The following is a 21782-nucleotide window of genomic DNA, read 5'->3' on the forward strand; positions in this document are numbered from 1 at the left end:
CTTGAGTTTATTTTGAGTAAAACAAGTGTGAGAGGCTCTAGATGATGACTGTTCTCTTCTGTCCCTCTCAAGATTCAATTTATTTAGTCTGCTTTGTTTGCACCACTTTGAAGAAAACCACAACGTGTGTGTATATGCACACCGTGCAAGTAGCAGCATTATTTATTTCCTTTAATCGTTTTCTTTTCAAATTCTGGCCACTCTGCTATTAAATTGATCCACAAGCTTGAAAGAGGAATGATAGGAAATAATTGTTTCAAGGTTAAATCATTTAAAATATCTAGTAGCTACTCACACTCCTTGCAAGCAGACACAAAAATTGAGATTGAATCCAAAACTTAAACTCAGGCACAATTTTAATTTAAAAAAGACAACCATGGGGCAAGGTATAGGTTTACTTGGAATTGCACTGCTGGCTTAACACCCTGGGTAAATTTGCACCTTGCTTTGCTCTATGTGCTGCTTGGTTGAACAGGATCTACATGTGCTGTTGCTGAAGCAACTTTTTCTGAGCAGGCACAAGTCACTGTGGATTCAACAAAATCCCAGTGCAGACTTGAAGCTTCCTAAGAGATGACAGAGGAACAGAAGCTCACTTCTGTCTTCACACATGATAGGAAAAGCTTTAGCCCAAGATCTGCACAAAAATCAGTGGCTTCTAAAACATTCAGTGCAGTCCCTCTCACTCGGGGTGTTTTGTAGTGAAGCAAAAATTGTTCTAAGACAAAAATATTTCTTCATCATTTAATCACTTATAATTATGTTCTCCACTCAAGAGATCCCTCCCAGCTTAACACTAATTATAATCCCTCCCAATTTAACACTGATATAATAACAGTTATGGTCAGCATCACTTGAGGGTTTTGATCTGATCCACATGAATTATTTTATTCTCTCAGCAACCCTATGAGGCAGGTACTGTTGGGACATTTTACACAGAAAAGAACTGAGGAGGAATTGTGGGTCACCATACTGATCATAGCAGTCAAGTCCCTCCTTTTCTCTTCTCTGTGGTCCCTTATTTCCAGGGAGCATCTTGCAGTGTGGTATAAACAGCATCAGTGATGGAATAAAATTACAACTCATGCCCCAAATAGAAATTTCATTAACTCAGTGAATATGGTGCTGAAGATTTGTTTTAAAATGCAAGGAAGCCTTGGAGAGGCGATCTGGCTGAGGTAGCATAGTGAAACACTGTGGCAGAGAAACGTCACAAAGTCGGGGACAAGATTGGTGCATCCGAGAGAGAGGGCGATTAGAATAATGTAAAGGGAGATTCTGGATACTTTGAGCCATCCAGTGTGGTTTTGTGGTTACAGTAATGTCTTTTTTGATTGTGTTGTACCAAACTCAAGCAAAGTTGTATTGTTCTCGGGTTTCTTTATTTCTAAGATGCACGTCATGCTCATCTTTCTACATCTCTGAAAACAGGATGTGCATGCAATTGATGAAGCCGAGAGACAATGAAATGTTTACTGTCAAGTTGTTGTGTATGTATGAAAACTCAGTGTTCCGTCTATTAATTAAAACGTAGTTGCAAGTGTCACCTCGATTTTCTTAAACATGAGATAAAACTTTTAGTTTCATTTCTTATTTTAATCAAATATTTTGCCAGTTGTTAAAGGCTTTCATTTTAAGTAGACTTTCTTGATTCTAAATTTTCTCAGATGACAAGATCCTACTGTACATAACATGTGAGCATGGAAATCTAAGTGTCATTTTTAAATTTATAAACACATAAATAAAAAATAAAAGTTGACCATTCTATGGAATGCCTATGCAATTGTGCCAGGCAAAGTTGAACATGGGCCAAAGAGTGTGGACTGGTCCAGACTGCCTGGCCTAGATTTTCAGCCTCTGGTACTTTCCAACTGTGTGACCTTAGGCAAGTTACTCACCCTCTCTGTTCCTCAGTTACCGCATATGTAAAATGGAGAGAATAACATAACACATTCATAGTGTTATGAGATGTAATCTTTATAAGGTATCTAGAACTGTGACAGCAGTTGGCATCGTGGAAGGAGGGCGTGAGATGCAGTATGGGGTGCCAGATAAGGCCCAACATTCTAGAATCATCCTGGATTTAAATCTTATCTCTGTTCTGTAGTGGTCTGATGTTGGTGGACAAGTCTCTCTAGAATTTGTTTTGCCATCCATAAAACGAGGACTCTGCCTCATCAGGTTGTTATGAGAATAAATGAGATAATGCCTAGCAAATAGTAAGCACCCCATGGAGATCAATCAATCAATCTGACTGGTTCTCAGACCTTACAGCTCACTTGTAGGTAACCTAGCAACCAGCAGCCTCAACAGGGAGAAAGGCAAGGTCTCTGGTGGAAACCGATGCTGATAGGCAAATTGAGTTTCTGCTGGTCCTGCTGTAGGCTCTATTTCAGATTTCATAGATCAAAGTCTTCCAACTCAGTCAAGTGATTCCTAACTCTTCTCAAACCTTCTATATATATGCAAGGTGACAAGGGTTTGAGCTCCTCTCCTGGGGCACTCACAGTGCATCCAACTGTATCCAGCCCCAGCACAGCCCTCCATGGGAAGGGAGGGCAGTGCCCACATGCATCCTGCTGGCACTGTCCTGGAGTATGTTTCTGGAACCAGCACCATGCATCATCTTCTGAGCGTGTTCCCATCCCTTGTGTGTTAAACTCATCAATTGTTAGTCATTACTCTCACTGAAGAGTTGGGTAGAAGAGGTTCAAGAGCATAAAAAATTAGGCCACCATTTCTAACCTCTGGGGGGTTTTAGGGCAGCTTCTTCCAAGATATGCTGCCTGAAGAGATGCTTGGTGGGTGAATTCAGGGGATAAAGAGCAAGGAAAGAGAGAAAGAGGTTTGTAAGCAGAGGACAAAGAAGATACCCCTTGTATGGCCTGTGTCACTCTTCACCTCTTTCTAGAAGTCATGCCTTTCTTTTGTGATCACTAGCCAACAAGGACAGTGCTTTCCCTTTCAGAACTGACTTGAACAAGGCCAGGAGTGACCCAGGAGACCAGCCTCTCTGGAGGTTGAGCAGCTGAGTTGTGCAGACTTCCAGCTGTATACATAGCCCCAGACAGGAATACATGTTAAAGGGAAAAAGTAGCCAGACACCCCCAGACCTCTGCGATCCCCTTGTAACTGAGAGTGCAGACTTCTGTAGCTCCAGGAAAAGTCTTGAAAGCAGGATTCAGGGTTTTCAACTGTTGTCCCTGTTCTCAGAAGTTTCATGTGATTGGGTAGACATTCCCCGAGGAAGAACCCACCTTCAGGTAGATCCACCACTCCACCAGAGGCAGGCCACGATGCTGAAGTTCACAGTATTGACTAGGCGCCTAGTGTGTACTGCAGGCCAAGGGACTGCTGCAGTGGGTGGGGTGGAGCTGGCCCTGACTTGGACAGCTGGTGGGCACTGTCATTGAGGCCCCTCCAAGAATTCCCAGGAAGGTCCATCTTCAAGAAAATGCATTGTCTCTGCCTTGCCCTGCCAGCCTCGTGACTTAAAGTTATTCCTGCTTCTTCTAGGAGCCCCACTCTGAAACAGCTCTGAGAAGGAAGCTGCCAGGATATGCAGTAGAGTCTGGGGACAGTGTTCACTCCTTTATGTAGGGGACCTTTATCTGTCACTGTTCGTTTCCCATGCCCTCTATATTACCCTGCACCTACCAGAGACATTCAAAACCTACTCCTTTGACACTGGAAATCCACAATATTAGGCTTGATGTATAATGGGGATAACTTGGCAAACACCATGGTCTGCTTTTCTTCAACCAGCAAAGCCCCAGAGCCACTATGAACCCCAGAGGGTCCTCCTAGGAACCAGGGCAAAAGGAAGATCTGATGTTGCTCTGCAATGTCAGCTCCACAGAGCCGAGACAGTGAGTCCCCCACACATCTCCAGTGCTCTCAGAAATGCTTGTCCATAATAGGTCTCAGTGAGGGTCTGATGGTACTTGGACACTGTGGCCTGCAGGTGCCCACCACAAATGGGCTAACCAGCATCTTTCTCACTGCCTGGACTTCATGCCACTCTGCCAATATTCACTCAGTCATACTCAGCTCGTTCTGCCTCTGAACCTTTGCACAGGCTGTTCCCTCTGCCCAGAATGTTCATCTCTGAGATTTGCATGTGGCTTCTCTGGTACTTTTGTCAGCCTCTGCCCAGTGTGAGCCCTTTCCTGACAAAGGAAGCTAAAACTAGATACCCCTTTACATTCTAGCCCCAAATCCTGCTTTAGTTGTCATAAATACACTTAATTTAGGTAAAATTTATGGGCCACCCAGTGTATACATTTTGAGTGCAATGCCTGATTTCTAAAATTGAAAACTGGTCCTCCCTGGTGGAACAAGGGTTTAAGATGCAACCTATGAAGCTATCCGCAACCACTGCAGCACAAGTTCAATCCCCGGCCAGGGAACTACCGACATGGTGCAGCAGACCTCTCCTAACTCACTCACTCTCCCCTCAGCAGTGTATTTTAGTCAGTCTGCCTGTTCTGTTCCCCACTCTGTCTCTGGTGAATCCTCTCACCCCCCCCCCACGCACCTCTGTCCTGTACCCCAGCTCTTGTATGCATAAATAAATAAATCTTAAAAAAAATTGAAAGCTATCTGAACAAACATCAACACAATCATGATCTAGAACACTGCCACCCACAAAGGTCTTGATCACCCCATGCCAAGCACTGATAGAACCACTTTCTGTCACGAGAGATTAGCTTTGTCTCCCTGGAGTTTCATAAACAGAGGACTCTGTGCTCTTTTGTGTCTGATCTCTTTGTCTTATCTAATGTCAGTGGGATTCACCCCTTTCTCTCTTTTTATCAGCAAGTAGATTGCTAATTGTGTGGGTAGACTATAATCTGTTCATCCACCTGTTGATCGGATCTGGGTTGTCTTAGGTTTGTTGTCTTTTTTGTCCACAGTCCTCAACAACTATCTGACGTCCTCTCTTCACTGATAGTATCAGTCCCTGGAAAGCAGGAACCTTTTCCTGGTCATTCACTGCTGGCTTTCCAGTGCCCAGAGTGCCAAACACATAGTAGTTGCTCAGTAGTTGTTGAATGAGGTCTGGGCAAGGCACAGGCTTGAGAATTGGCCTTTACATCTTTCCTATGAACCCCAGTCTCCATCCCTTCAGGCCTCCTAGTGAAAGTAGATGTTCGCGGGAACTCCCTGCCCAGTTAAGGCTGGCTCAGTTTGTCTGCATCCTGTGATCCTTCCAGTGATTTCTCTAAATTCCTGTGGCTTATTCCTCTTGCAGCTCTGTCGCCCAGGAAAGCCACTCACTCTCTTTGCTGGTTTCCATGAAAAATTTGGTCACATCAAGCATCTTTTCATTTCCCTTTATTTTTTCTTTTTCTCAGATTTGGGAGTATGGAGAGGGAGTCACAGGAGGAGGCCACACAGTGGTGGGGTGGACCCCTGCATCTTGCTGCTCTGCCCCGCCGTTCCTTTAACCTCTCTCTAACTCTATTCTATTTCTAGTTCCTTTGTCTTTTCCAGGATTGTCCCCCTGCACTTGACTGCTTTTCCTTCCCAGGGACAGAGAACAAAAGCTTGATCTCCCACGAAATGCGAGAAGCTGGCCGGTACCCAAACAGGAGGCATGTTGGTTCAGTGGGTTGAGCAGCCTGCAAGGCAGTGGGTGAAGAGCCAGCTCTCTGTAGCCAGCCACTTGGGTGTGAATCCCAGCTCCCCACTTATCAGCTCTTGAGCACAACACCCAACCTCTTTTTGCCTCAGTTTCCTTTTAGGCATTTGGCTCCCATAGGGCTATTCCAAGCACTAGGGCATACATATGAATTGCATAGCACAGTGCCTGGCTTTAGTAAATGTCACCTCGTAGTATCATCTGAGGAGTTAGCGATACAAACATAGCAAGCCTGCACGGTCTTCACAAAAATTACCTCAAAACTTTCCCTCAAGTGTATGCATCCTCTCAAATGTTAAGTCAGCAAGTCCTCACTGTGTTAGTATGACCTTCACCGGGTGTTCTTTCCTTAAGGCCTAATGGTTTTCATTCATGCAGTCTTGATCTTTACTGAGCACCTACTATGTGCTAAATTCTGCTGTAGGTTCAAGGGGTCCCATGTTGAGTAAAACAGACTAGTCTTCTGCTCTTAAAAAATGTGTACCAAGAGAAGGGAGAGGAACTATAGATTAACTAGATTAGGCATGACCTTTTTTCCCCCAAAGAGTGATGAGTTTGTGCTGAGGATGGAAATGAAAAGTGACAAAGGCATTTAAAATGGGTAGTCAGGGGCCATTTCTTAGAAAACTCGAAGCGACCTCCCCTAGGTAAGTCTTGTGCAAATCCAAATTAAGTCCTTGCTTCATCACCAACCATGGTCAATGGCCCAGGGTCTGTTACTGAACTTCTCTACCAAGAAATTGGGGTAAGAATAGGTTTCTGGAAGGATGAAATGAGATCATATATGTCAGCATTTGCCATGATGCCTGGCACATAGCAAGTGTCCAGAGAGAAAAAAATAGACTCCTTGTTTTCGATGATTCCTTTTTTTCACTGTTGTAAGAGAATCTCTGATGAAAGAATCCAGAATTCCACCTGTGGAGATGCCTTTTCTCCTGCTCCTTATTTTGAGGCACTGCTTTGAGTTCCTCTCCGTCTTCGGCTGCTTGATCCTTCCCGTGGAGCCTGGGTGATGCTCGCCGCAGTGTGCAGACGCAGCGTGTTCCTGTCGGAAGCTCAGGCTCGGGCTCGTCTCGTAGCTGGTAGACGAGAAGCCCCAGCAGTGCCCACGCTGGGCCAGTTGGCATCGGGTTAAGTGACTGGGACAGTGTAAGTGGGGACCCAGAGGGGGGTCCTGAGAAAGACAGGCAGACAGGCGAGGCCCTGCTCAGAGAAGCCAGCCCCCTCCTCCCAGAGCATGACCCTCAGCCCTCAGCCCCTTTGAAAGAGAAAAAAGAAAACGCACTGAGCTTTAATGAGGAAACAGCCAGGCATCCTTTGCCACAGGCCTGGCTGGAGGCAGAAAGACATGAAGGGGCCCCCAGGAGTGTCCCACGGCCACCCGTCACTCCCGTCCTTGTCACCAGATGTGACCAGAGACCGTGTGGTGATGAGGCTTCAAGCAGCCGTGGCTCTTGCATGCTGCTCCCCTACCATCCTACCAACTGTTGAGCATGCCCTGCCATCTGAGGCGTAATCAGCTTCAGACATTGGAAGGCCAGGGACGCTGCCAGCTTGGAGCCAGGGAGCGGCAGGCCGTCCGTGGGAAATGTCAGTCTTTATTGCTTTTCTCATCCCCGTCGACCCTCGGCAAGTAGATGTTCCAAATAGCAGTAAAGTTATTTTCCCCCTTTCCCGGGGTCCTGGGCCCAGTAATAACACCTTCCTGAAGGGCATCGAGGCTGTCTTTAACCTTGTTCTCTTTGGCAGGTGTGTGTCAGTGTGGCTTCCAGAAGCCTCTCCCAGCTGCACGCTCCCTGCCTGTGACGCCTTCCCTTCTGGGAAAGTGACAGGTGCCCGCACACAGGTCCAGCCTCCTCTGAGCTCTCCTCCCGCTCCTCTGGAAGCCCACTAAGTTATCTTAATTACCATTCCTCCTTGGTCTCTGCCAAGAAGTGGGGGAGATTTATAATTGGATCAGTCAAATATTTACTGCAGTTTATTTCTTTGCCTCTCGAGCCCCTCGTAAAAGTTGCATTTTCATGCCACTTTTGGGTATGACTGATGACTCAAAGCACAGTCCTCACATTGCACTCCAACGCTGGTTATTTTTCAAAGGTCAAGGAAAAGAGAACATTGGAGGCCATGGGGGGGATGTTGATTTTGGGTTATTGCACTCACCCCTTGGGTGGCTTTTATTGCCCAGTCAAGAGAGACAAGCTGCCTTGGGAGACAGACCTCCCCCCAGAGCCAACCCTGATCAGAATTTGGTCACATGCCCCCAAATCCTCTTCCAGGGCTTCTGCATATCTGTCAGATAGTGTGTGCTATGAAACATCTTTCTCAATCTGCCCAGCCCAGCGTGTCCCCTGAGCATCCACTGCATGCTGGATTGTTCATGACAGGCTCCTGGAACAGAGGAGACATGTCCCTGGTACGAGGCCTGGAGTCCATCCCCAGTACTGGGGCATGAAAAGGAAGCTGTGGCCAGGGCTCGAGCTTTTGGAAAATGGTCTCCTTCTAGTGGCTGCCTGTCTGCCAAGCAAGCTGGCCAGGCTGTGGTTGAGAAATCCTAGAGAGCAGAGACTTGCCTGCACCAGATGGTCTCTCTGCAAACCAGTTTCTCGCTGAGCTCCTCCTCTCCCTGCCCTGGAAGGTAGTCTCTGTATCTACCTGGGTTGATCCATCTTCTTTCCAGCCTCCAGCTCCTCCTCAAGTTAAAGCAGCCAACAACAGTGCTCTACATGGTGCCGCTAGGTATATGGCAACCTATGACCAGAGGAGCCATGTATTCCCAACCATGGTCCACTTCCCAGAGTGGACGGAAAAACAAGAGATGTGAACCAGAACTAACCCAAACAAAGTGGCATAAACACGCTACACACGCTGGGTTTTGAAGTTGATCAACCGAAAGCATGGGCATTCCATCTTGAGTGTTCTCTTCTCCCTCTCCATAAGAATGGAAAGCCTGTTGGAACTTACCATGTTCTTGGGGAGTGAACTGGGAAGGAAGAGAGGCATGAGGTCAAGAAATCTGATAGCTAGGCTGAAGTGACACATAAGCCCCAACGTTTCAGTGTCTTAATTCAATAAGTGCTTATCGCTTGCTCATGTCACAGTTTCAGGCTCTCCTCCAAGTGCTAATTCCAGGATCCTGGCCTCTGCTGTCTGGTGGCTCCACCATCTGGCTTGAAGGGTCCTCTGGCAGTCTCCAGAGGCGGATGGGAATGGAGCACGTGCGTGCAGCAGATGGTAGCACATGTTTCGTGGCAGGATCTAGAAGTGGAGAACATCCCCCAGTGTGTGTTGCTTTGACTGGAACACCGCATGCTCCCAGCTACCAGCAAGGAGTCTGGAAGAGAGCAAGGCCTGTCTATGGCAATGGCTAGCAGTCTCCACCACAGTGGTCACCAAGGAACAGGGTTAAAGGAGGAGGGGAAAGAAGGCAAGAGAGGGAGCATAGAAGCCCATAGGAAGAAGGCATGCATTGCTCACCATCCCATTGAGAACTGCCAAGGAAAAGCATAATGACCTTGAGAAAGTTGACTCTTGAATCTTGATGATACGTACGAGTGTGCACATGTCTTGGGCACAGCAGCCATCGTGTTCTCCATTGAGTAGTCCATGAGTCAGGTGTGCTGATTACAACCCCACCCCTTTCTCTCCCAGGCAAGAAAGCACCCTGGAAGGCAAGGGAGTGTGTGTGATTATTATTAGAGACAAAGCGTTGAACACATTCCACTTGAATTTCCTTACAGTGGAATTATTTTTACAAATTCAGCATGGTATCCATTTGCTATTTCTTGGTCAGACTCTGCTCCAGATGACTTAGATACAGCAGTGAATTATATATAATGCAGACAGCAGACACTTTCAAGGTATGTTTGTCACCTACCAAAGACTACCTGATCTAAGCACTTTACACGCTTTGACTCATTTAATCCTTAGAACAGTGTTTTGATAGAGGTGCTATTATTACCCCCATTTTGAAGATGAGGAGACCGAGGTACAGGGAATGTAAGTAGCTGTGCAAGGTTCACAAGCTGTGAAGCAGAGCTGCAGACTCGACCATCTCACTCTTGACCAGCCCGCCATGCAGATGAAATCTGTGCCCTCCTGGAGTTTACAGTCTTCTGAGGAGACCAACCGTGGACATAAAGATGAAGCGTGTTGTTTCATTGCTGACATCAGCAATTAGTCAGGCACAATAAAGGTACATAGGGTCAGAACATGGCAGACACAGGGTCCCGCCCTTGCCCCCTTGCTCTAGCTGAGCCTCGCAGGCTCATCAATTCTTCCTTAAGTGAAAATTGCCCTCCATACTCCTGTGCAGGGACTCTGAGGAGCCAGCCAGAATTGATGTCCTCTCTCTCCTCTGACAAATGCTCTTCTCCAGAGTCATTTGAGCGGCCAGACAGCCAGCACAGCTGCTGGTCCTCAGCCATTTCTGTGCCGTGGGCTGGTCAGCCAGCGTGGTGAGAAATGACGGATGCCCGAATTAATAATGAGCAGTGGCCCCACACAAGTAATCACCTTCCCCCAAACTTTCCCTCACGGGGGTGATATCCTGGACCCCAAATGAAGTATATCCTCACTCTGGCACCAACAAAGTCACACTCATTCCTCTGGCAGACAGCAATTTGTAGACATAGGCCTTGGTAGTTGGACACTTATGAGGTTGCTAAGAAACAAAATGCTTTGGTTACAAAGGTCCCCAAAGCAGCACTGGTTTATCCTATCTCTTCAGATCATTTGTTCTATCCCAAAAGGACAGCTGTGACCCATGGGATAGGAAATAGAGGGGCCACTAAATGCAAAGACTCATTTCCCGACAGTGACCATCTCCAGCCACCCCTGCAACATAAGACTGCAACCATAGCTTCTCTTCTGTGATGGTCAGGATTGGCAAAGAAGTGACTCGGAGTCTCTGGGTATTAAATATAATGACTGTTATATACCCGGCCCTGCCCTAGGCATTATTTTATGTCAACCTTATACTATCCCTTAACTTTGGGTCTTAGGATTCCCTGGTATGCAAACCTGGAAGGGACTAAAAGGAGAGTCACCATACATCAAACTATAGCAAATGGCAGCGTTAGAATTCAAGCCCCAGATTGTCTGATAGTGAAGTCTTTGTAGGTAAGATGCTAGAGGCCTTTGTATTCAATTATAGGGGAAACTGACTAGTCTGATGGTGGGGAAGTCACATCCATAGGTTCCTGGAGTTTGATTTTGTAAAGTTGGTGAAAGGGGTTACAGTTGAAGTGTGTAACCTCTAAAAACCTTGTTATGATGGGGAAAGTGGTGAGAGAGAGCTTAATCCACAGTGGTAGTTTTTATCTGCTAAAGACCTTCATGGTGAATGTTCTCTGGAAGTCACAGTGCAAATGTCTTTTCTGTGCAGTGATTTTGATAGAGTTCACAAGATTAGTCCATTTCTACCAGAGTCTTATCGATTTTCTTGTCAACAAGTAAGAAACATTGGTGTCCTCTTTGCCTTTTCCTCCATCCTCTCTGTCCAACCCCACAGTTGAGCACTGTCCCCTCTTCCTTAGAAATGTTCTTCCAAATTAGTCTCCCCTTCTCATTCGCTATCCTAATCAAGACGCTTGTCACCTCACACCTGCATGTCTGCGATTGCTTCCTAGCTGGTTTTCCAGCTGCTTTGTATTCTCCCCTTGAGAACATCTCATATCTTGCCTGCAAATACATTCCGCAGGACATTCCTTTCATCATACCAGTCACTATTCAAGAATCCTCAGTGGCTCCCACTTGCCCATTACAGGATTGCACCACTCTTGAGAACAGGATTCCCTTGAGTGACACTTGCTCTCCACATCCCTCCCATCATAGTAGCCTTCAATTAACAGATGACTTCAGTTCTGAACCTAGTTTCCATTGAAACAGAGTTTCATATTAGTTGTTGAATTATCTGAGGCTAGACGCAGTAAGGGCATGGATATTATAGCTGAGAGCTAGTTCCAAATTCTTACTTGGCTATTTAGTTGCTGTGAGACTTTTGACAATTCATTTAACTTCTCTAAGCCTCTATTTTCTTATCTCTACAATAAGGTACCAGCAAAGGGCCTATTTAGGGTTTTTTACAAGAATTCTATTTTGTGTTTGCTCTATACCAAGCACTGTTCTAAATGTAATTAATTGTATTCCTTATAACAACCATATGACATAGGTACTATTATTTTCATCATTTTACAGATAAGAAAGTTAGGATCAGACAGGTGAAGCTACCAAGTGCCAGATTCTCTCCCAGATACTCTTGGTGTCATTCTTTTTTTTTTTTTTTAAGATTTATTTATTTATGAATACAAGAACTGAGGTACAGGCCAGAATTGGGAGGAGGGCAGTGAGAGGATTCACCAGAGACAGAGTGGGGAGCAGAACAGGCAGATTGACTGAAGTACACTGCTAAGGGGAGCAGTGGGTGAGTCAGGAGAGGTCTGCTGTGCCATGTGTGTAGCTCTCTGGCAGGGAATCAAACTTGTGCTGCAGTAGCTTTGGATAACTTCACAGCGCTGTGACTTAACCCCTTGTGCCACCAAGGAGGCCCTGGATCTCATTCTTAACTCCTCTGCTCCACCACCTCCCCTGAGTAAATGATCAGTAAATGTCAGCTTCACCTGTCTGCCATTATTAAGGGTCCATTATTTCTTGTCTGAAACTCTTGGGAAACCAGATACATTTTGGAGTTCAAAATCTAAGGAATTATGAAAGTTATACTTGGCACATACTATATTATGTAACACCCCAGTGGAAACTAGACCAAAACCCACATCTCACAAACAAAAAAAGGAAAAAGGAGAAATACAATGCTTTGTGTCTTAAAACTTTTTTTGGGTTTCAGAACTGCAAAAAAGATACCATGGTCTCGAGTAATGAAAGCATTAGCCATAAATATATGATAAACAGGGGCCGTTATTACAACTTGTGCAATCCTTGTTTGGCTAGACTAGCTCCGAGTGAACTATTTCTCAGTTTACTGCAGGGGAGGGATGGGGCCAGGCCTGCCAGCCTCACACTCGCTCTCTCCCTTCCTAGTATGACTTCATGGAGCGTCTGGACGGGAAGGAGAAGTGGAGTGTGGTAGAGTCACCCAGGGAGCGCCGGAGCATCCAGACCCTGGTTCAAAACGAAGCCGTGTTTGTGCAGTACCTGGATGTGGGCCTGTGGCACCTGGCCTTCTACAATGATGGCAAAGACAAAGAGATGGTCTCCTTCAACACCGTTGTCTTAGGTAGGTGTGGGGTGTCTGGGTGCCTTCCCCGTCCAAGGGAAGTTTGGGAACATTCTGTATTCCTCTGTGGGAGAGGTCATTTCTACTGGGGAGGAGGCTGGTCCAGAACCCTTCGCTTACACCTCCTGGCATCATCCATGTAAAATGAGCCCTGATTGAAACTGGATGCTGCTTATTAAATCACAGAAGAGCCGCTGTGAGTCCAAAAAGCCTGGCTCCCCTCTTGGCCACACCACTCAAGCAAGTCCCTGGGCTTTTATAAGTCCCACTGTCTCTATGGCTCACTCCCAGGGCTACCATGAGGATTAAATAGAATCAAGTATGGAAATCTCCAAGCCGGTCATCTAGCCAAACACTCACCATTCACATCAGCTGACAGTTTCCCTTAAAAATTGAGAAAAGCCCAAAATAAAAAAGTAGAGAAAGAAAAACTTAAAATTGAATCAAGAAAAGGATATAAATACATGGAGGAAAAAAGCCTGTCTTTGTCCCCATGTAGGTGAAACTCAAAATGCTGTAGTCAAGCTCTTGACATACGCTGGCATGTTCTAGCCCTGCCCTTTATTAAAACTAAAGTTCTGTCCAAAATTTCCTCTTATATTATCATACAAACCCTTTAAAGGGTAATGAGCTTAGGAAGATTTTATTGAAGGTTTCTAGAAACCCTAAGAATTTTAGCAATCAAATAAGCTACTGATGCTTTCATTACATTTATTTTGTCATTAGGTTTCAATCTTCTAACTGTTGATAACAACAGCTCCTGGTTAGCACCTCTGTGAATTATGGCAGATTGTTAGACCCATTTCCAGTGGTATAAATGAAGGTTCAGAAAACTGAGTCCCTCAAGGTCCCAGCGTGCGGAACTGGCCCTCTGGGCTTTGCTGTTGCCTTTCTACAGCAGTGTGCTGCCCCAGCAGCTGTAGTTTTAGAACTCAAAGTTCACTGGAGAAGCATAGATAAGGTGGTTTCACGGGGAAAGACCTGTTTGATCCAGGATTAAATACCAGCTTTCTGTCCCAACCTTAACTGGGAAAGGCATGTATCTCCCTGAGTCTCAGTAACATGACTTTTAGGCATAAATCTCAGACAGCTGCTTGAGAAGACTGCATTTTCAGAACTTCTCTGTTTGCCTCACAGATTTCTCTGAGGACTTTCCTGGTTCTTGAAACAATTATATGAGCCATCCTGGAAATCAGGTGGCAAGTCTTCATCAGTTTTGGAGTGGTGAAAAGCCAGATAGGATTTGGTGTTGGTCTGGCATTGAAGTGAAGCTTCATATCGTGTGCTAAGGGGAGATTGATTCTATCAAGCTTCTAAATCTAAATTAGAATCTTCTATCAAGATTCTTAATGCTTGAAAGCAGGAGTTGGCACACTTGTAGCCTATGGGCGGAATCTGGCCCACTGCCTGTCTTTATAAATAAAGTTTTATTGGCGCATAGCCATGTTCATCTGTTCACATGTTGTTTATGGCAGCCTTGACGACAAAGTTGGGTAGTTGCGACAGAGATAGTTTGGCCCACAAAGCCAAAATATTTACTGTCTGTCCTGTTACAGAAAGAGTTTGCCAACCCCTGTTCTTAAACTAATGTCATAAAGTTTATATGATGAAAATTACTTGAGAAATCTTCCTCAGTTAGGGGCAATTTTCCAAAATCACATTGTGTGTGTGTGTTAATGGGAAAAAAAGGTAAAAGGTTAAAAACCAGCCTCACAAAAGGAAAACACTGACTACAACCTTGAAATTTGTGTAAGGTATTGAGAGGAAAAGTAGTTTTTAAGACAAGGGGAAAATTGCTGTCCTTTTTTGTTACTTTTGGCTTAAACTCAAAAGACCTGACAGATACACAACCACACGCACCACATCCAGCCACTGACTAAGTTGGAGTGTAAAAGAACTTGGTGAAATGGTGACTAGCGCACAAAACTACACATTTACAGGTGGTTGACTGTTTGGTAGGGACCCCCTGAGTCCTCCCCCAGAGTGGCCCTAGGAGATAGGTTCTGCCGAGATTTTATTTTCCAGTTGAGGAAGCCAGGACTGGGAGAAGTTAAATGCCCTATCCAAGTGCACACACAGCTCATACAAGGTAAAGTCAAGACTCAAACTCTCCAGAGCTGTGTTTTTAACCACCAGATTGCTTTGGATTCTTGCCAAGTAAATCCCTTTCCCCCTGCACAGCAAGTTTTCTGGGGGGCAGATTATCTAATAATGGCTTCTGCCCTCCATCTCCTCTGTCCACATAGACACAGACATGGTGGTAGCGCAGTGCCCTTCCCCCAGGCCATTACCCTCACTCCCAGTCGAGCTGGGAATAGCAATTCTCCCCCAGGATTTCTCTTGTCTGGACTATAGCTCCCAGAGAAAGTCAAAGGTAATCGGCCTAATAGTTGGGCAGACATCTTGATAGAGCAATGATAGTAATTGGCCTGAAATGCAGGGGAAAGAACAGTGTTTTATTTGGTTCAGAGGTTCTCCCACACATATCTATTATCAGGACGTTCTCCATCAGGAGCAGCCAGCAGCACCGAAAGGCCCTGTGATATGAAACAGAAGGAAAAAAGTTAGACGGGTGTCAACCAGCGATCACACTAAATATACCTCTGACTCCGGGAAGTCTTTTGATGTGTTTTGGAGAGAAGCAGCCTGCTTGCAGAAATGAGTTTCATCTCAGGGGACAACAGTGGCGTTCTTGAAGCACAGGGCAGGTTGGGGGGGCCTCCGCTTGGGGCAGAAGCCCCTTTCTGGGCCCTGTTCTCAATCGCCTGCCAGCCTTGCCTGAAGAAAACTTAAACCAAAAAGTGTGACATAAAGGAGAACTGATCATACCCCCGTAGTCATATTTAGTTGAGTCAGAATTAGGGAACCATTAGGGTGGGCTCCTTTTACATCCTGGAAGTACGATGAAATTGTGTTTTTTCCTTCAAAAACTGGAGAAATGCTTCAAATATGGACCTTGAGAAAATTGAATGCAAAGTCCTCTTCATTGGAGTTTTTGCTTGTTTTATTATTACTTTTTAATTGTATTTTTTTAATTGAGGTAGTGTTGGTTTACAACACTACATGATTTAGGGGTACAGGTTCACACCTCTTGAGATGTGTGTCACCCCATCACATCCCACCTACCACCAAGGCACTCACAGTCCTCTCCACCTCAGTGCATTGGGCCCACTCCCCACTTTAAACAGACGCCGCCCTTCCCCTGTGGTGGCCTCTGTTCTCGTCAGCCTTCTGGGGTTTGTTCTGGTTTATAGTTACCATATCTTTGTTTTATTTCTTTATATTCTACATATGAGTGAAACCATCCAATGTTTGTCTCTCTCCTTGACTTATTCTGCTAATTTTTTTTTTTGCTTATTTTTGATTCCCTTGCCACTATACGTGCATGTACATACACAGGCACCACGCAGTATACTCACACAAACACACATGCACACTGAGAAACACAGTGACTGCTTACTGACGCCTACTAAATTCCAATCACCTACTGCCTGCCAGAGTGGAAAATGCCTGGGTAAACTGTTCAGATCTGGGCTCTTCATCATGGAGCTTGATGAGAAAAGACAACTGCATGAAAAGGATAGTTGCAGCAAGTATAGGAACATAGAGAAAGGTGTTCAGAATCCAGGCTAAGGGAGATGAGAAAGTAAGACACCCAGGAGCTAAAAGTTTGCTAAACTGAGACTTAAGGATAAAGAGCCAGGGAAGTTTTCTATATCAGCAGAGTCTGTGCAAAGACCTCAGTTATTTTGCATGGTACTGTGGTAGCACAGAGCTCTGTGGTTCTTCATTGCTTTATCTTCAAAAATACTAGGTTTGGGAAGAGGGAGTTTTGACTTCTGCAATGTCAGTTCCTACCAAACCATCCCCAGACCCAAAAGCTCCATGAGAAGCAGTCTCTACCACATTGTAGGAATGACTTCTGAAAATGCAAACTGAATAATACTATTCCTATATTGAAAACACTTCATTTTCCCCCATAGGTCCCAGAATAAAACCCATCCCATCCCTAGACAGAGCATCCCCCTACCTGATTCTCTCCAAACTCATCTGTGTCACTGTCTTCCTTGTTAGTAAACTTTCAGCCTCATTGGATTCTTTGCTGCTTATTGTCACCCTAGGGCCTTTGCATAAATTATTCTCCAGCCAGAATACTCTCTCCTTGGCTCTTCCTGTCCTCCCTTCCCTGTTCCAGCTCATCCTTCAGTGTCATCTGCATAGAATAAAGAGGCCCTCCCTGGCCATCCTCTCCAAATAGCTTCCCCTGTTACTCCCTGTCACAATATGCTACTCTATTGGCAGCACTTATCACAATTTTAACTTGTTTCATTTATATGATAATCTTACTTTTGCCTTGTATTCTCTGGGACAGTAAAAGCTCTATAAGGGCAGGAAAGATACCCATGTTATTCACCACTGTATGTCCAAGCCCTCATGCAGTGTCCTGCATACAAGTGTTCAGTTAACAAAGCTAATTGTGTGTCAAAAATAGTAACAGGTCTGAGCTCTGACCCTAGTTTTAAGCTAACACAATAGCTGCCAGAGTGCCATTGATCTTACCAGAAGACATGAGACTCCTGGGTCAGAGACAAGAGACTTTGTCACTCTGAGCAATGCCATCTCCAGAGCTACCTGCACAGGTACCAGTTCCCACAGGGTAGTGCGAACAGGGTTAGGTGTTACCTGTGCATGTAGGGGGTTCCCTTAGAGGAGGGAAACCCTGAGCTTACTGCACTGCATATCTTAGTGCATCAGGGAGGCTGCCTGTGCTGTGCTCCAGAGGGAGACAGTATCTCTGTCATGCTGCGTAGTCAGTAAACCTGCCCCTAAACCCAACACAGGCACCATTTCTGTCTTCCAAGGCTGCTCACTATGCAGACAACTGTGAAAAGGTAGCCTAGAACTAAGGCTGTCTGTACCGCTGCTCATAAAACGTTCAGAAACCCGGGAGGCCATGGAGAATTGACTCTCAGCATCATCTGGAATTGCTGCTATTTGACTTGCCAAAGCAGCAACTTCATGGGATTCCACCTAATGCTTTCTGAATGATGAGTGAAAGATGAATAGATGAGACAAATTTGTAGCCACTTGGATACCTCTCAACCCACCTTTTGATGGTAAAATTCAAGGAGTCTCCACCTGAAATGTGCATGTTAGGCATTCAAGAAATGGGCTTGATGGAGTCTATGGTCTTTTACCTGATTTTGAAAAGGCAAACACACTCCCTGATTTTCCCTCCAAGTGCCAGAAACTAGCCCTCGCTGGTGGTGGAGGAAGAGAGCAGAGAAGGGAATCACTGCAGCAGGGATGTGCCACTGCCTGGCTGGGTTTTTCAACCCAAGGTAGGAGTAAGTGGGAAATTTGATTTCAAGGGAAACCCATTTACCTTATTCTCAGGAGACAGCACTAGGAATAGTTGGATGTTACGGTCTCTCGAGCCTATCACCTAGTCAGTGGCCCCCTCTCTGTAAGGACTGGGTCACCTTTGGGACATATTGGCTTGTCTTTTTCTTTTTATCATCTTAATAATTTAGAAACTGAGAGTCTGAATGTGTTTATTTTAATTTAAGGCAAAAATAAGGATAACAATAACTTTAAAAGAATATTTCCATGCAGACCCAAAACAACATGAGAAAGTTCCAAAATGATCCCTTTGAAGGTATTACCTGTGAGTGCACATAGAAAGGTAAATCATGAAATAAGATGGTCGTGCAGGTTAGAACAAATGTGAACTTGTTGATTTTCATGGAAAATAAGATCTGCAAAAGCTAGGCTTAAAAGGACTGTTTTGTAACCCAAAACCTATGACTTAAAGAACCTCCACAGCATGCTTCGCTTAATCAGTCTTACATTTTTGGATTTTTCTTTAATTAAAATTCCTTACAGGAGGGATTTTTTTTTTTTTTTTTACTCCACCACCCTGAGATTAGGGAAAATCACTGTCATTTGAACACTTATCCTCTATACCTGAGACTAAAAGCTGATATCCCACCTACCAGATTGGCAGGATGATATTTAGGAGACAGAGGTGTCATGGTGTTTTAAAAATGTTGACATTCACACACGGGAAATTTCAGTTTTTAAATACAGTTAAGTAGTTTCTTTTGAAAATGTGAAAGCTGCATTAGGCCTGCACGCTGCCGAGACTGAAGAGCAGTGGTTATTTCCGTGCATTGTACAAGTTGCCCTAGTCTCCACCACTCTCTGTTCTCTAACTCTACTCATTTAGATTACTTACTAGTGTCCTGTAGGCATGTGAGCTTCTGCAACTAATCTTTTAAAAAAAAATGGTGGATGATTATTAAATTGCTTCAACAGCAAACAGAGGTAAAGGTAGTTGCTAATTTTGTTCTTTTTTTTTTTTCTCCCAGATTCAGTGCAGGATTGTCCACGGAACTGCCATGGGAATGGCGAATGTGTGTCTGGGCTGTGTCATTGCTTCCCAGGATTTCTAGGCGCAGACTGTGCTAAAGGTATTTGTCAATACTTCCTGTTATGGTTGGAAAACAGAATGTGGGCTGCTCAGGGAGGGTGGGAGAGGGAGCACCATAGTAACCTCCCTGGCACATTCCAGAGGAACATCTTGTGAGCTGATGCTAAGGGGCCTAATCCTCTGGCAAAGAGTAGGCTTTGATATATGACCATTGGCCGGTATACCTGTAGGAGCAGGGCAGTTATCCTTGGCACTGAGGTGTGCTAAGAAGAAAGATTTGCTAAAAATGAGATGGTTGGATTTCCTGTAAAAGCAAAAGTGAATTACCATCATTCCTTTCTTATAATCATTAACTTCTGTGTAATGGAAGATTAAGCATCTCAGGGTTAGTAAATTTCATTCATTCTGGCCAGCTATGCTCTTAATCTAGGAAGCGCTATTTATCTTGGTGGAATTGGTTTTAAATTGTATTATTAATTTATCTGCACTACTTTGCATGGAATGACTGGTCCCTGAGATTCTTGGGAGAAAGGTAACATAAGAAAGAAAATGACTCTCAGAAGAACAGGGGACATAGGGACTACATACCTAGCTTGCAAGAAACCTCGAGCTGACCTTCAAGTAGTTCCATCAGAAGCAAGTGTAGTGCAGAACAGAGCTTCACATACTTCTTAGACATGGTACACACACACACACACACACACACACAAAGATATAGATAAAAACAACTATAAAATGGAAATGAAACATTCACAAAACAACACTTAGCTCCATCTTTTGTTCTGTTCTATCCTATTTCATTTTTTAAAAAATACTAGTTTTGACCACCCTGATAGGTCATATCCAATTCTGAGAAAAGGTGATGGGGAAGTTCAAACCCCTGGCCCAGGGTCAGGCCTTAATTCCAATCCCAGCTGTCCCATTGAGCATCTCTGTGACCTGCAACAAGTGATCTCACATCTCTGGGTGTTGGTTTCCTTCTCTGAAAAAGTGGGGAGTTCCTTCCTAAGTTCTCTGTGATAATAAAATGAGATAATGCACCCAAAATTCTTGAATATGCGGTGAGCCCTCAACAGGTTTACTTTTACAATTTTTTATGTTTATCAGATTATACCCATTTCCGTGGTCATATGATTTTTCATTATCTTTTTAAATGTGCATCATTAAAAGGCCATTCTGAGCGAGAGGCCATCATCAGTGAAGCCGCTCTCTAGATAGTGGGCGCACTCCTTTCTCCCACCCTCACTGCTGCTGCTCAGAAAAAGTAATTCAAATCTCCACACTGTTTCAAAGATTTGCAAATCCCATCCCTCTGAAAGCAGACCGATAAATGAATGGGGCTTTTTTGTGCTTAAAGATCTGGTTTTGGTTATACACATGTGACAATCATTCCCAAAGGACACCACCTCCAAACACATTCTCTCCTGCATATACGTGAAAGGTTTGTGCAAACGGAAGAGAGGGCAGGAAGCCAGCAGGCAGTTCTCTCTTCTGCTTTCGCCGTCCATCTGATGGCGCACGGACTTATCACCAGTGACAGCGGAACCTGGCGCTCCCCCACCCCCACCTCCGCCAGCACTTTGCTTGGATTCAGAGAGGCCCTCCCTGATGGAGAAGGGTGGGTGACATGGTGCAGAGTGCTTTCCTAGAGCAGACTTTAAAGGGAAGAAAACCTCCAATATCATTTGAATGGCTTTTCCTGTGTAATCTAATTTTCCTGGGAGTGAAGGCATTAATGAGAAGAAGGACAGAATAGTCCTTTTATATGTGGCTGCAAATGGGCTGAACCCTCAGCTGCTCGGCCTGTGAGCTGTAAATGTATATTAACACTGACACACATCGATGTATTATTAATCCTAAAAACCACGTATGCTCAGGCTGCATATCCAGTGACTGGCCTTTCAGCCCTAAGTACCGTGGCCATTTAAGAACTCTTTGCTCTAAATCCATTTGCAGATGAACGTCCATTCTGCATTATGGATCTGTAATGGGGTGTGCATTTAACTGCTTAAAAGGACTCTCGGTGTGTGTTTTGCATTCACCACCTGTACTGGGGTTGGGCGCACATTCTACCTGTGCATTAGCCATGGTGTATAATTGATCCTTGGGAAACAAATACCGGGTAGCTGTTAAGAGTAGTTACTCCTGCATACCCAGGAGCTGTTTCTGAAATCGGCCTTTGAACTTGTTATATATTTTAATTTAGCTGTTGATGCATACAGTAGACAAAATTGAAGCATTTAAAGAATGAAATTGCTTTTTCCCTTTTCCCCATTGATTCTTGGCAAGTTGGCTCAAGAGTGTCAGGAATGAGCTTCTACCTCTCTGCCAGAAAGCCGTTTCTTCTTTGGTACTTTTGAAATTGACACATTTTAAGCCACTGTTAACAACAACAATACCGGGAAATAATCTAAGCCCCAATCTCCCAAACTGTGCTCTTTTGTGTAATACCTTAGTGTGGGCCATCAGCATTA

The 21782-nt window shown here is 44.8% G+C and overlaps 1 protein-coding gene across 7 annotated transcripts in view; it reads left to right on the forward strand.

The window, feature by feature from the left end:
• TENM2 (teneurin transmembrane protein 2) overlaps window positions 1-21782 on the forward strand; it is a gene marked incomplete at its 5' end in the record, with an annotated part of 889116 nt that overhangs the window by 724123 nt on the left and 143211 nt on the right. For all 7 annotated transcript variants that reach the window (XM_084243831.1, XM_084243832.1, XM_084243833.1 and 4 more), the window contains 2 exons: window positions 12680-12875; window positions 19247-19348. In XM_084243831.1, the coding sequence (XP_084099957.1) occupies window positions 12680-12875; window positions 19247-19348 (298 nt within the window). The remainder of the gene's footprint in view (window positions 1-12679; window positions 12876-19246; window positions 19349-21782) is intronic.

The sequence above is a fragment of the Talpa europaea genome (assembly GCF_964194135.1).
Source record: "Talpa europaea genome assembly, chromosome: 9".
NCBI lineage: Eukaryota > Metazoa > Chordata > Mammalia > Eulipotyphla > Talpidae > Talpa > Talpa europaea.